This window comes from Pteropus medius, unplaced genomic scaffold (genome assembly GCF_902729225.1).
Source record: "Pteropus medius unplaced genomic scaffold, Ma_sr-lr_union100, whole genome shotgun sequence".
Lineage (NCBI taxonomy): Eukaryota > Metazoa > Chordata > Mammalia > Chiroptera > Pteropodidae > Pteropus > Pteropus medius.
Genome location: NW_024347732.1, coordinates 2,567,068 through 2,581,276, shown reverse-complemented (window position 1 = coordinate 2,581,276; position 14,209 = coordinate 2,567,068). Strand labels below are relative to the sequence as shown.

At 33.7% G+C, this 14,209-nt stretch overlaps 1 protein-coding gene and 1 pseudogene across 4 annotated transcripts in view; both read left to right on the top strand.

Moving 5' to 3' along the window:
* The window catches only part of VIRMA (vir like m6A methyltransferase associated), a 55,145-nt gene that overhangs the window by 19,153 nt on the left and 21,783 nt on the right, over positions 1 to 14,209 (top strand). For 2 of the 4 annotated variants that reach the window (XM_039877150.1, XM_039877148.1), the window contains exons 6-15: positions 364 to 486; positions 1,926 to 2,192; positions 3,372 to 4,512; positions 5,610 to 6,101; positions 7,119 to 7,273; positions 9,104 to 9,186; positions 11,546 to 11,639; positions 11,773 to 12,317; positions 12,840 to 13,075; positions 13,523 to 13,775. In XM_039877150.1, coding sequence (XP_039733084.1) covers positions 364 to 486; positions 1,926 to 2,192; positions 3,372 to 4,512; positions 5,610 to 6,101; positions 7,119 to 7,273; positions 9,104 to 9,186; positions 11,546 to 11,639; positions 11,773 to 12,317; positions 12,840 to 13,075; positions 13,523 to 13,775 — 3,389 coding nt within the window. Of the gene's footprint in view, positions 1 to 363; positions 487 to 1,925; positions 2,193 to 3,371; positions 4,513 to 5,609; positions 6,102 to 7,118; positions 7,274 to 9,103; positions 9,187 to 11,545; positions 11,640 to 11,772; positions 12,740 to 12,839; positions 13,076 to 13,522; positions 13,776 to 14,209 lie in introns of those variants that run through there. The other 2 variants (XM_039877149.1, XM_039877151.1) reach the window with 2 other exon arrangements.
* LOC120614341 (uncharacterized) lies at positions 10,791 to 10,906 on the top strand (annotated as a pseudogene).

The window sequence follows — 14,209 nt, the reverse complement described above, 5'->3', positions numbered from 1 at the left end:
TATTATGAATGTATCATAGTCTATTTAACTGTTCAATTATTGAAGGACATTTAGTTTTCAGTTTTGATTGTTGCATATAAAGGTGTTACGAGCATTTGTGTACACTTTCCTGCAGGAAAATAAGTTCATGTCTCTGGGATAATGCCCAAGAGTATATACTTTATACTTTGGTATATGGGAGGTCAGTAATTCTGACTTTCCCTAATATAAATAAATTAGCCAAATTTCTGTTGGATAGCAGAAGGAAAAGTTAATAAATCCTGAAGATGAAAAACTCAAATGATAATCAGCATTTTTATCATGCATTCATTTCTCTATACTTTAATAATTTGAAAGTTCTTTTTTTGTCTAATAAAACTGTAGCTGATGGGGAGAAAGAAGATCAGTTTAATGGAAGCCCTCCAAGACCACAGCCAAGGGGACCAAGAACTCCACCAGGACCCCCTCCACCTGATGATGATGATGATGATCCCTTGCCTTTGCCAGGTACATATAAAAGCACTAGATTTTAAACTCCCTTGTTAATGTTAATAGTGCTTTTTGGTTAGAGAAAGAAAATCAGATGCCGATAATCAAATCTTGATGCATGCTCCTCCCCTTTTTATCCTGTGCAGTATTTCTTTGTGTTTTTCTGTTGGCAGGTGAACTTGTTAAAAAATCCCTTAATTCATTTGATGCAGTACCAACACTGCTTTGAAAATAAAGTGTTAATGTGCTATAGTGATATGTACAGAAGTGTACCAGTGAAAATAAGCAGTATGTATTAGCAGAGAGAAAAGTCTTCATAGTTATTTAATAGAGAGAAAGAAAAGGACTATTTTATGGTATTAGGACATAAAATAGTAAATTCTAACCGTATAAAGTTGTGCAGTGTATAATCTTAATATTTTCTAAAGACATTTTTTTAAAAAAATGGCATTTATGAGCTAAACCATTCAAAATGTCATCAATTGCAGTATTCAGTCTTGCTGCCTCATGTTATTTAAACCATTAAAATAATCTGTGCCTTGAGGACCTAAATAGACATTTCTCCAAAAAGGATATACATTGTAGATGGCCAATAGATATTTGAAAAGCTGCTCAACATCAGTAATCATCAGATTAAAACCACAGTGAGATAGCACCTCACCCATGTCAGAATGGCTATCATCAGTAAATCAACAAATAAGTGTTGATGAGGGTGTGGAAAAAAGGGAACCCTTGTGCACTGTTGGTGGGATTGTAAATCGGTGCAGGCACTGTGGAAAACAGTATGAAGGTTCTTCAAAAAATTAAAAATAGAACTACCTTATGGACCCAACAGTTCCACTTCTGGATATTTTTCTGAAGAACTTCAAAACACTAATTTGAAAAGATGTATGCCTGTTCACTTGCAACATTATTTACAATAGCCAAGATATGGAAGCAACCTAGATGAATGAATAAAGAAGAGGTTGTACATATACACAATGGAATATTACTCAGCCATTAAAAAGGATGAAATCTTAACATTTGGGACATGAGTGGACCTAGAGTTGGTTGTGCTAAGTGAAATCAGTCAGAGAGAGAAAAACAAATACTATATAATTTCACTTATATGTAGAATCTAAAAAACAATAAATGAACAAACAAAACAAACTCATAGATACAGAGAACAAATTGATGTTTGCAAAATAGGGGACTAGGTGAAAAAGGTGAAGATTTAGTGTACCAATTGTCAGTTATAAGAACAGTCATGGGGTTGTAAAGTACAGCATAGGGAATATAGTTATTAATATTGTAATAACCATATTTGGTGTCAGACGGGTGCTAGACATGTCAGGGTACTCCCTTCGCAAGGTATGTAAATGTCTAATCACTATGTTGTGTACTTGAAACTAATACGTCAACTGTAATTGAAAAGTAAATTTAAAAAGTAATCTGTGTCTTAAAACTCATTTTTTCAGTGTCTGATGACAAGGAAGAGGATGTTCCTCATAGAGAAGATTACTTTGAGCCCATTTCTCCTGATCGGAATTCTGTTCCCCAGGAAAGTCAATATTCTGATGAAGGAGAAGTAGAAGAGGAACAGCAAGAAGAAGGAGATGATGATGAAGATGATGTAGATGTAGAGGAAGAAGAGGATGAGGATGAGGATGATCGACATACAGTGGACAGTATCCCTGAAGAGGAGGAGGAGGATGAAGAGGAAGAAGGTGAAGATGATGAAGAAGGTGAAGGTGGATTATATTAGCTAGAACTTTTTGGTTTTAAGTTCTAGAACCTAACCTGATGTAGCTTTGAGCAATGCAGAGGGATTTATAACGAAGATAGGCTTTTGAGAAACCCAAGGGTTGGAATGTAACTGGGCCTTAAGACTTGACCTGAAGTGGAATTTCTATCTTTGCTTTATGTTGCTAGTTTATTTTTTATCAAGTAACTATTTCTCTATTCATCCCACAGCTTTAATCTCTTTTTAATCAACCAGCTTACTTGGCTGTATCTCAGTTCCATTTCCAGTTTCCTGGGAGAGAGATTCTTTTGGCTTGCTAGGATATCAGTTGCCCTTTGATACCATCAGCTTTGGCCAGGGAAGCAGAATCACGCAGCAGATATATGGTGACTTAAGAATTTGGTGGGCTGTTTTCAGAGTAAGGAGTGGTGTGAGCTGGGTGGAATTCCTAAAGATGTCTGCCACCTGGATATTTTAGCTAGAAGCTACATTATTTTTAGAAGCTCAGGGAGAAAAAATATCAATACCGTGATATGTGATAGGGTGGTGCAGTCCTTTAATTAGGTTTTGCTTCTTTTGGAAGGAAAAAGTGAAAGATATTCAAGCTATTTGACTCTTAATTTGTCCAAGAAATGTCATGTAATGTTAAAGTATTTATGCAAAAATGACATAATCTGCCTTGGATTTTTCTGAAATAGTGAAGGTGAGTGAGAGATATTTCAGTATCACAGAGGCTCTTTGACAAAATATAATTAGGTTGAGTGATATTCTTTTTTAGCTTCCCCCATTCCCAGATTATCAAGTATTCCTTTTTAGATTTATTTTATTTAACTGACAAATAGTTAGGTTTAAGGCAGGCTCTTTTCTTAATTAGAGGACATTTTTGTAGAGAAGATGAGAGAATGAGGGTAGTTAATTTCTAATTTTATTTCTTTGAAGAAAAGATACCTGTAGCATAGTCAGGTATAAATCTATAATAGAAGACTTTGCTGATTAAGTTTCTCTTTAATTTTATTAAAAATTATAAGTGTTGGTAATTGTTAATATGTTGGGACAGAAGTTAATTTTGTTGAGGAAATTATTCTTATTTTTTGCCATACTATTAAATTTGATTAACTCGATTTTTTTGCATTAAACATCAATAATGTAATATTCAAATATTATTTAAACTAATTTTCAGGAGATGATGGTTATGAACAAATTTCCAGTGATGAAGATGGAATTGCTGACTTGGAACGTGAAACATTTAAGTATCCAAACTTTGATGTTGAATACACTGCTGAAGACTTAGCTTCAGTTCCTCCTATGACATATGATCCGTATGACAGGGAGCTTGTACCACTTTTGTACTTCAGCTGTCCATACAAGACTACTTTTGAAATTGAAATCAGTAGACTGAAGGATCAAGGTCCAGATAAAGAAAATTCAGGGGCAGTAGAAGCCTCAGTGAAGTTAACTGAACTGTTAGATTTATATAAGGAAGATAGAGGTGCAAAATGGGTAACAGCTTTAGAAGAAATTCCAAGCTTAATAATAAAAGGACTAAGTTATTTGCAATTGAAAAACACAAAACAAGACTCTCTTGTCCAGTTAGTAGACTGGACCATGCAAGCTTTAAATTTACAAGTAGCCCTTCGCCAACCCATTGCCTTAAATGTCAGACAGCTCAAAGCTGGGACCAAATTAGTGTCCTCACTAGCAGAATGTGGAGCTCAGGGAGTCATGGGACTGCTACAAGCAGGAGTGATCAACAGATTATTTGAGCTCCTGTTTGCTGATCATGTCTCATCTTCCCTTAAATTAAATGCTTTTAAAGCTTTGGACAGTGTCATTAGTATGACAGAAGGAATGGAAGCTTTTTTAAGAGGTAGACAAAGTGAAAAAAGTGGCTATCAAAAACTTTTGGAGCTCATACTTTTAGATCAGACTGTGAGGGTTGTCACTGCTGGTTCAGCTATCCTTCAGAAGTGCCATTTCTATGAAGTCTTGTCAGAGATTAAAAGACTTGGTGACCATTTAGCAGAGAAGACTTCATCTGTTCCTAACCACAGTGAACCCGATCATGACACAGAAACTGGGCTTGAAAGAACAAACCCAGAATATGAAAATGAGGTTGAGACTTCAATGGATATGGATCTTTTGGAATCCTCAAATATCAGTGAAGGGGAAATAGAAAAGCTTATTAACCTCCTAGAAGAAATCTTCCATTTAATGGAAACTGCACCTCATACAATGATCCAGCCTCCTGTTAAGTCTTTCCCAACCATGGCACGTATTACTGGACCTCCAGAGAGGGATGATCCATATCCTGTTCTCTTTAGGTAAGACATTTTTGGTTTTGGGAAATATATTTCACAAATCATTGGAGGCAATTTTATGATTGATTTTATCTGTAGATAATGCATATCTGTAAGGATATTTGAGATTTTAAAATAGTGAAATGAGAAGTATGTTACTGTGGGTAAGCTATATTTTGTTAGTATTTAAAATAGTAATAGCAGCTTAAGTTAAAGATAGTAATAATCTACAACAATGCTTATTAAGCATGTCTATGAGCAAGAGTAAATGAGAAGCTTCTGAATTGCTTCTAGGATGGTGGTACAAGAGGATGGCATAGGAAGGAGAGAGCTTTTCTGTGTGAACCTCTTTGTACCTTATCCGTCTAATAAATACATTGCAAGTAAACTTTATATTTTACTAACTTAATTTTACATCTTGGTTAAGGATATCTTTAAGGTTCTTTTAGCACTTGTTTCTACCATCTAACTCTCTAGTTATTTGTTAATACAGTTTTGCCATTATTAGGATCAGCATCCACAATAGATTTTGTTTTAATTTTTGAGACCTTTTTTTTGGCATTTGCCTGTAAGTAATTTTTACTAAAACTATGTATACTAAAAAATGGTTCTTGGATTTGATTAAAAAAATGATGAGTATGATAGTATTAATTAGTCAAATGCTAAAAATTGATAATTTGAAAAATTTTTTTCTAGAGTTACTAATTCACATATACTATCTAGAATAAATCCGAATATGCTATACATTTTCTATAGTGTATGTCCTATATTTTTCCTGGATACATTAAATCAGATATGCCATGGGTAAATTAGGACCATGGTGAAAAAGCAGCATTTGATAAAGTAGCCCGGAAAGACTTTAAAATCAGGGTTGATCCTGGAAAGAGAAAACTCGTCAACAGTTATTTATTCAACATCTGTTAAATGCTAACTAGGACAAACTTTCACTTTGGCCCAGTGGAGAGAAGATTTGCTTCTTACATTATTTTTAGTTAAAGCGCTGTTTTGCTGAAGGTAAAGATTATGGCCATTAAAATTTTTACTGCTCCTGTCTAATGACCATTGAGTAAATAAAGAATGTTTTGCGCTGACTTGACATATAGCAATTAATTTTTCCGCAGGTATCTTCACAGTCACCACTTCTTGGAGTTGGTTACCTTGCTTCTGTCAATTCCAGTAACAAGTGCCCACCCTGGTGTACTGCAAGCCACAAAAGATGTCTTAAAGTTTCTTGCACAGTCGCAAAAGGGTCTTCTGTTTTTTATGTCGGAATATGAAGCAACAAATTTGTTGATCCGAGCTTTGTGTCACCTTTATGATCAAGATGAGGAGGAAGGTCTCCCATCTGATGGCGTTATTGATGATGCATTTGCCTTGTGGCTACAGGACTCAACCCAAACATTGCAGTGTATTACAGAACTGTTCAGCCATTTTCAGCGTTGTACAGCCAGTGAAGAAACTGACCATTCGGATCTCTTGGGAACTCTTCACAATCTTTATTTGATTACTTTTAATCCTGTGGGAAGATCAGCTGTTGGCCATGTTTTCAGTCTTGAGAAAAATCTCCAAAGTCTTATTACTCTAATGGAGTATTATTCCAAAGAAGCCTTAGGGTAATTTTCTATTTACTCCTTAAATTTTCTATTCTATTGGAAAACTACATCACTAATGGGCTAGGTTCTTAAAAGAAGGTTTTGCTTTGAAAGGAAAAACTATATATAATTTTTTGCATAACATAACATGTTAATTTAAAGATTAGAATGACAGAATGACATCTCAAATGTAAGATGTGGCTATAAAGCAATGAAGTGGGTCTTTTAGCAGCTTCTTTCTGTTTCCCTGTGGTGTTGACAAAAGATTGCAACTGTAGTACTACTGATTTGTGTGGAGGGGAATCCTAAGACACAGGAATATACACCTTATGAGTAGTGAGGACTATCTTGCTATCTTCTGCCTTCTAAACATTCATGGTGCTTTAGTTTCAGAAGTGCTTTGACTATTGGGGGGAATTGAGAATGAGAATAGTCTTCAAAAGCCTGTCCAGTAGGGCAGAAGGTTTTAGTTTATGAGAAGAGAAACATGCTTTTCCTAGCTCGTGTCACGCAAAGCAGTGGCATCCAGGTAACTGGTCTCACAGTGGGGTCTTGATATGACTCCTTGAGTCATGGTCTTTTAGGGAACTTATAAAAGGCAAGCAGTGGTTTCCATGTCTAGCTGTGTCTTAACAGTTCTGGAGTGGAATAATGAGTGATGATGGCAGTAGACTGATTCATCACACTTGTTGATATTTATCCAGAGTGGACAGACATTTTAAAGGAGACCAGTGAAGTGTACTTCATAATCTTTAATTGCTAACGAAGTATACTTGTTAATATTTCATTGTTCTTCTGATCTTAGTTCTTAATAGAACTTCACTTTCTATTGTGATAAATGTGCTTTGTTTATATATTTTTAAGTAATGTTTTTGGGTGTATTGAGATGAACTTTTCTTTAAAATCTGATTTCTTGTCTTCAGGAAGTTAGGTTTCATTGTAAAATTCCTTGGTCTCTAAAATCAAGTAGAAAATGTTTAAAATTATTCCTAAAAATTGTTTTTGTACCAAAAACTTTAAAACCTTATTTTGTTTCAGTGATTCCAAGTCTAAGAAGTCAGTAGCTTATAATTATGCATGCATACTTATTTTGGTGGTGGTTCAGTCTTCCAGTGATGTCCAAATGCTAGAACAGCATGCAGCATCTCTCTTGAAGCTTTGTAAAGCAGATGAAAATAATGCTAAATTGCAAGGTATGGTACTTGAAGTTATTTTAAGCATTTCTGATATATGAAGGAAAAAGCTTTTGAATATGTATCATTAGTCCTTTATCATATTTTGATATACCTAGTAATACTCCGTTTTTCACTTCCTGAAAGTACCTTTTATGAAGGTATTTTATGTGGTGTTCTTAAAAAGATTTTTAGGAAATTGTTGAAAGTACCTTCCTTTTTCTGGAAAGTCATGGAAATTGGTGGTTGGTCGAAATTTCTAATCCAAATGGAAGAAATAGTTTGAAGACAAACTCAAAAGTTCAGTTTTGTGTATAGTTTGTGTATTTCTAAGTATAACTTAGAAATCCTCCATTTGTGGTTAACAATATGTGCTCTTCTTAAAAGTGAAGAATAATATAAACATCATATTCTAAAGCATATAAATATGTTGAAGTTTATGGCAAACCTTATGTTGGCAGTCTTGAAAAGTTTAAGGTATCTAATTATAGTTTTTTATCATTTTATTTTGGTTCTCGGCTTTCTCATTTTACTAAATAGAAAATTTGAAAACATTGAGTAAATATTGTAAATAGCATATGGCTTTTCTTTTTAGTTCTAAATTTTATGTGTGATACCACGAGTAAAAGTTGGGTAGTAAACTCACCTTGCATACTGGAAATATTTTATCCTAAAGTATGCCTTTATAAAGGGCACGCATCATCTTTAAAGGTATTATTAATACTTAACTACATATTCTGGACAATGGACACACTTGTATTTGTTATATTATTTATGTTTTTCATTTGAACAATATATTCTGTATATATGAAAGTTAATTTAAAAATACATAAGAAAAATAGTTATATACAGTTGTAATTCCTCATGCAGGAGTGTAGAACTAAGGAAAACATTAGTACCATTTTCAGTTTCTTTTAGTCATTCCTATAAAGTGTCTGGAACTGGTATATCACTTTTTGTATTAGAATGCTTTAAAAAACATATTTGGTATAAATATAAGTGTTATACCATAGCTTCTCGGAGACTTTTTGAGTTTAGTTGTGGTAAGTTTATTTCATTAGTGTTTGTTTTATAAACAAAGTTTGCTATTATTATTTTGGGACGATAGTATACTTTTAATTTCATAAAGGCAAATTAGGAAAATGACAGAATTTAAAAATAATGTTAAGGGAAAGGCACTTAGTAAATATTTCCCCAGAGGTTTGATCCTGTTAGACATTAAAATATTTTGTGTGTACTTTTTTTAGAGTGTGGGAAGCAGTGATAGCATTAGGTAAATAAACACTGTTATGAGTTTATAAGAAGTCAGTTTTATAAAGTTTTTTAATGTTGCATAAAAATTCAGTTTAATTAGATAGTCCTGTTTAAGGATATAAACATTGTAAGTTTTCAGAAACAAAATGCTAAGAGTGGTCACTTCTTATTTCTACCAGTATAGTAGTAGGGCTGGGGTCCCCAACCCCTGGGCTGCGGACCAGTACCATGGCCTCTTAGTAACTGGGCTGCATAGCAGGAGGTGAGCGGCGAAGCTTCATCTGTGTTTGCAGCTGTTCCCCAGTGTTAGCATCACCGCCTCAGCTCCACCTCAGATCATCAGACATTAGATTCTCATAGGAGCACCAGTCCCTGGTGCCAAAAAGGTTGGGGACCGCTGTAGTAGGGCACTTACATTTCCTTTTAAAGCTTTTTTTAAAGGATTAGATGTAAGTTCCCTGTGTGAAATTTAGATTGTTGAAATCAGTATGGATCTGATAATGTTTTTCTTTGGAAAAGAATACCTTTAACTTCCTTTGTTATAAAAGGCTTTTATTTAAAAATATTATGTTATAAATTACTCTTTTTGTTTTTAAGAACTTGGCAAGTGGCTTGAACCTCTCAAAAACCTTAGATTTGAAATTAACTGCATCCCAAACCTTATTGAATATGTTAAACAGGTAAGTAGAACTTAAAAGTGCCTGATTTTCTGAACTATGTGGTAGTATATTATAATACTGCATTCAGTCACTTGTGTAGATAATGCAGTAATTGTTATGAGTACTACCTGATTTATTTGACTTTGTGGATACAGATTGGTACATGGATGAAAATGAGTGTGTGATTGTGTATATACATTGTGTGTATATATGTGCACACAGCCCTGTGTACTATAATGCTTTCTACTACCAGATTCCATCCTATGTTTTTCTCTCAAATTGGAAAATATCATCTACCATTTTGATGGTATTTACAAAAATATTTTAAAGTTAAATGCTGTGATAATGTAACACATAATTGTTTCAGTTAAACTTTAGTGGAAAAGAATTTCCCTCAAAATTTTTAGGTGAAACTTGGTGGAGTCAGTTCCAGATAATTGGAGTGGGGACTAGTTCTAGTTTTGTTAATTTGGGATAGTCAAATCTACAATCAAAGTAATTTATAAAAGTTGAAAACCATAAAATTAATAACATTACATTTGAAAAATTTATATACAATTCAAGTAATTTATAATGAAAAATCGATTAAAATCATTGCATTGTTAGTTTTGAAAGTTAAAAAATTTTTTTTTTACTCCTTAATACAGTGTGCAAGCATAGGAGAAAGGGCTAAAGGTGCTCATAGATGCATAAAAATGTCAAGCTAAAAGGACAGAAAGGATCTCGAATTATCTTTTTTCATTTAGCAAATGATATATGTGTGTGTGTGTATATATATACACATATATACTTATACACATAGTCTGTGTGTGTGTAAACCATCTTAGTCTTGAAGTTGAAATGAGTGTTATTAAAGTAATATATGTAATTATTGTTTAATCCATTGTTATTCTAACCCTGCAACAGAGTACTATTTGGGTTTATTTGCTTCAGAGTTTTCTTCATTGACTTGTCTGTCCTTATCTTCTATGTTTACGCCATCTCTTCTGAAAATACTTTTGCCTCATATAGTGCCCATCATATGTATTCCTTACCTGTGCCACAAGTTGACATCTGTAGGTTTTTATTACATTCAGTTTTTAATTTAGCAGAAATACATTAGTGTTCTGTAAATTTAGGTGGTCATACGTTCAGGGTACTTGTTCATGGTCAGGAGAATATATAAGGTGTCCAGTAAATATATGGCTTGGGTAAAAGTATTTAACCAATAAGAAATTTAGTTCTAGATATTTGAATTACATGCTGTGATTAAAAGAGTTTCAATTTTTATGTAAATTCTTATCCTATTAAATGTGGTTATTATAAGTGATTCTTATTCCAAGATGTACTATAAACTCTTGGTCAAAGACTGAAACTTCACTCTGGTTCCCTGCTGCCTTATGTAATTTCTGGAACTATTGAAAGGTAGTGTAGAAAAAAAAATTAGAGTAAAAGATAATCTTAGGTGGGAAACTATGAGGGAAAGGAATTACTTTATTTTTGTTTCACCTCTGAGGTTTAGAAGCTGAAATAGTAACATTTTAAAATGTTATGTCTTGGACATGGTTCTGTAGTGTAGTGGTTAGCATGTCTGCTTTACACGCAGAAGATCCTTGGTTCGCGCTCCAGTGGAGTCACGGTCCATGGTCTATGGCCATGCTACCTTGAACAAGCCTGATGTCGGATCTCGGAAGCTAAGCAGGGTCAGGCCTCGTTAGTACTTGGATGGGAGACCACCTAGGAATACCAGGTGCTGTAGGCATAAATAATAATAAATAAAAAAAATAAATAAAATGTTATGTCTTGTTATGTCTTGTGTGGAAACTACAAAAACAAAGCAATTCAAACATAACTGTTGCCAGGAAACATAGCATGGGTAGGTGCTAAGGACAGAGGCAACTGTATTTCTTTTTCCTTTAGCCATGCCCCTACTGGCCATTATAACTAGACTCCTCTGGTATCTGCATTTTTAAAAAACTGTATGTTATGTAGTGCTAAAACATTCCCTGTTGCTTCCTCAATTTTTAAAAGAGTTTTATTATGTACAAGGCTTTGTAAAATCAGTCATTGGTTCATTTTTGGGAAAGAAGATGTATAGAAAATATATACAAAAAGGTAACATATCTGTATGTTACCTCTGTTTTAGTCAGTGCTTTTTAATATACTTGTACTTTGCACTTAATTCATTTTATTTACATAATATCATATATGGTACAACATATACCAAAGATTAAATACCTCTATAAACTTTATTAGCCTTATTTGTATTTTAAATTACTTAAGAACTTTAAAATGATGTAAGTACTTGAAACTTATTTTTAACTAATGCTGTTGCTGGAATTTTCTCTTAATCTTATAGGTACCAAGAAATTAAACTTTCTGTTCATTTTTATTTTTAAAGAATATCGATAATTTGATGACCCCAGAAGGAGTGGGCCTTACCACTGCTTTGCGTGTTCTCTGCAGTGTGGCATGCCCACCACCCTCTGTTGAAGGTAATGTACTTTTAAAACTAAAATTTTTTAATCCTAGTATAAATATCATTTATTACATAAAATATTCAGAAATATTAACTGATTATTAACATAAAAGTAATTAGTTTTACTTTTCCTCTTATCCTATGTACAGGTCAACAGAAAGATCTGAAATGGAATCTTGCTGTTATTCAGCTTTTTTCTGCTGAAGGAATGGACACCTTTATTCGAGTTCTGCAAAAACTGAACAGTATTCTGACTCAACCTTGGAGGCTCCATGTCAACATGGGGACTACCCTTCACAGAGTTACTACTATTTCAATGGCTCGCTGCACACTCACTCTCCTTAAAACTATGTTAACGGAACTCCTGAGAGGTGGATCCTTTGAGTTTAAGGATATGCGTGTTCCTTCAGCACTTGTGACTTTACACATGCTCCTGTGCTCTATCCCTCTCTCAGGTCGTTTGGATAGTGATGAACAGAAAATTCAGAATGATATCATTGATATCTTACTGACTTTTACACAAGGAGTTAATGAAAAACTCACAATCTCAGAAGAGACTCTAGCCAATAATACTTGGTCTTTAATGTTAAAAGAAGTTCTTTCTTCAATCTTGAAGGTTCCTGAAGGATTTTTTTCTGGACTCATACTCCTTTCAGAGCTGCTGCCTCTACCATTGCCTATGCAAACAACTCAGGTATCACTTCCATATAACATGCATCTTATAAATGACGGCAGTAACACTTTTTAAAAAGCCACTGATTTTGTTAAAAACAAAAACAACCCTCATTCCCTTCCCCTAGAAAAGACATAAAATAACTGGATGAGGGTGAGATAAAACTGAAGCAAGTTGGTCATTAAGAAAATATGGGGGTAACATTTTAAATGAATTTTTGTTAATGTGAATTTTATTATGCTGTTATGTACACTTGTACTTTTGTTATTTTTAAATCTTTTTTTTCTTTATCATGTGTTAGCATTTGCATTAACTAGGTTGCTTCACCAATGGACTCTGCTCTTCTACTGACTGCTAACCTGAGAACAATAAGTTTTTTAGATGCATTGAATTGAAGCAAATGTTTAATTGTATAATAGAAGATTAAATGTTTTAAGCATGCACTCAAGATGTTCTTTTCATAACAGTTCTTCCTGAAGTTTTTGTGACTATAAATAAATATTTAAAAAATCTACGAACACACACATTATACTTTTTTAACAGGTTATTGAGCCACATGATATATCAGTGGCACTCAACACCCGAAAATTGTGGAGCATGCACCTTCATGTTCAAGCAAAGTTGCTCCAAGAAATAGTTCGCTCTTTCTCTGGCACAACCTGCCAGCCCATTCAACATATGTTACGGCGTATTTGTGTTCAATTGTGTGACCTTGCTTCACCAACTGCACTTCTGATTATGAGAACTGTGTTGGATTTGATTGTAGAAGACTTGCAAAGGTATTTTCATTTTGCGTTAAAATTTTTTTTTCAACTTATTCTTGACACAGATACAGTTTTTTCACTTAGAATTTGGAAACCAGGATTTAGAATGCTCATTTAATATATACATATAAATAAACACATAAACATATACACACATAGTGTGCATATGAGTATATATAGATTATTTTTAATTAGCAAACTTTATTTCATTATATTGTGAAAAATGCCTTGAAGACCTTGATTTTGGGTGTTTGAAAGGTGATTTCTGATTTAAGAAAATATATTACATAAAACCTAAATTTATAAAATTTTATAGTAATTGTAAAATTTTAGAGAAATTGTCATATCCAAGAAATGCAATGTTTTATACAAGATTGGTCTATAAGTTGATATGTGTTGAAAAAAATATTAATGCTTTAAAATCAAGAACTTTGTTTACTAAATGTATTGATTTTATTTCAGCACTTCAGAAGATAAAGAAAAACAGTATACTAGCCAGACCACCAGGTTGCTTGCCCTTCTTGATGCTCTGGCTTCACACAAAGCTTGTAAATTAGCTATTTTGCATCTAATTAATGGAACTATTAAAGGTGATGAAAAATATGCAGAGATTTTCCAGGATCTGTTAGCTTTGGTTCGGTCTCCTGGAGACAGTGTTATTCGCCAACAGTGTGTTGAATATATCACATCCATTTTGCAGTCTCTTTGTGATCAGGTATTTATAGTTATTTTATAAATTTATAAATTTGTGTGTGTGTGTGTGTGTGTGTGTGTGTGTGTGTGTGTGTGTGTGTGTGGTTTTAAAAGCTCTTGAGGTAACTCCTAGTTCTGAACAAGGAGATCTCATCTGTTTTGTTGTTATTGCTATTGTTTAGGGAGATAAATTTAGTGAACCAACAATAAAATGGTTTGGTGCTTCACAGCTTCCTTTTGGGTTTGTATTTCACAGGTTTCTCTGAAGAGCCCTTTCTTTTTCTTTATGAGATTGTATCCTTAGATAGTTGCTTTACCTGCCACTGTATTAGTTGGGGTTGGTTATATCTAGTATGTTCATTTTCCTTCCAGTTATACACCAACGCATTCTTGAATTTTATAGCTTTATGATTGGTTGAATTAAAATATGTTTTCCTGTTAGGACAGCTTTGAAGG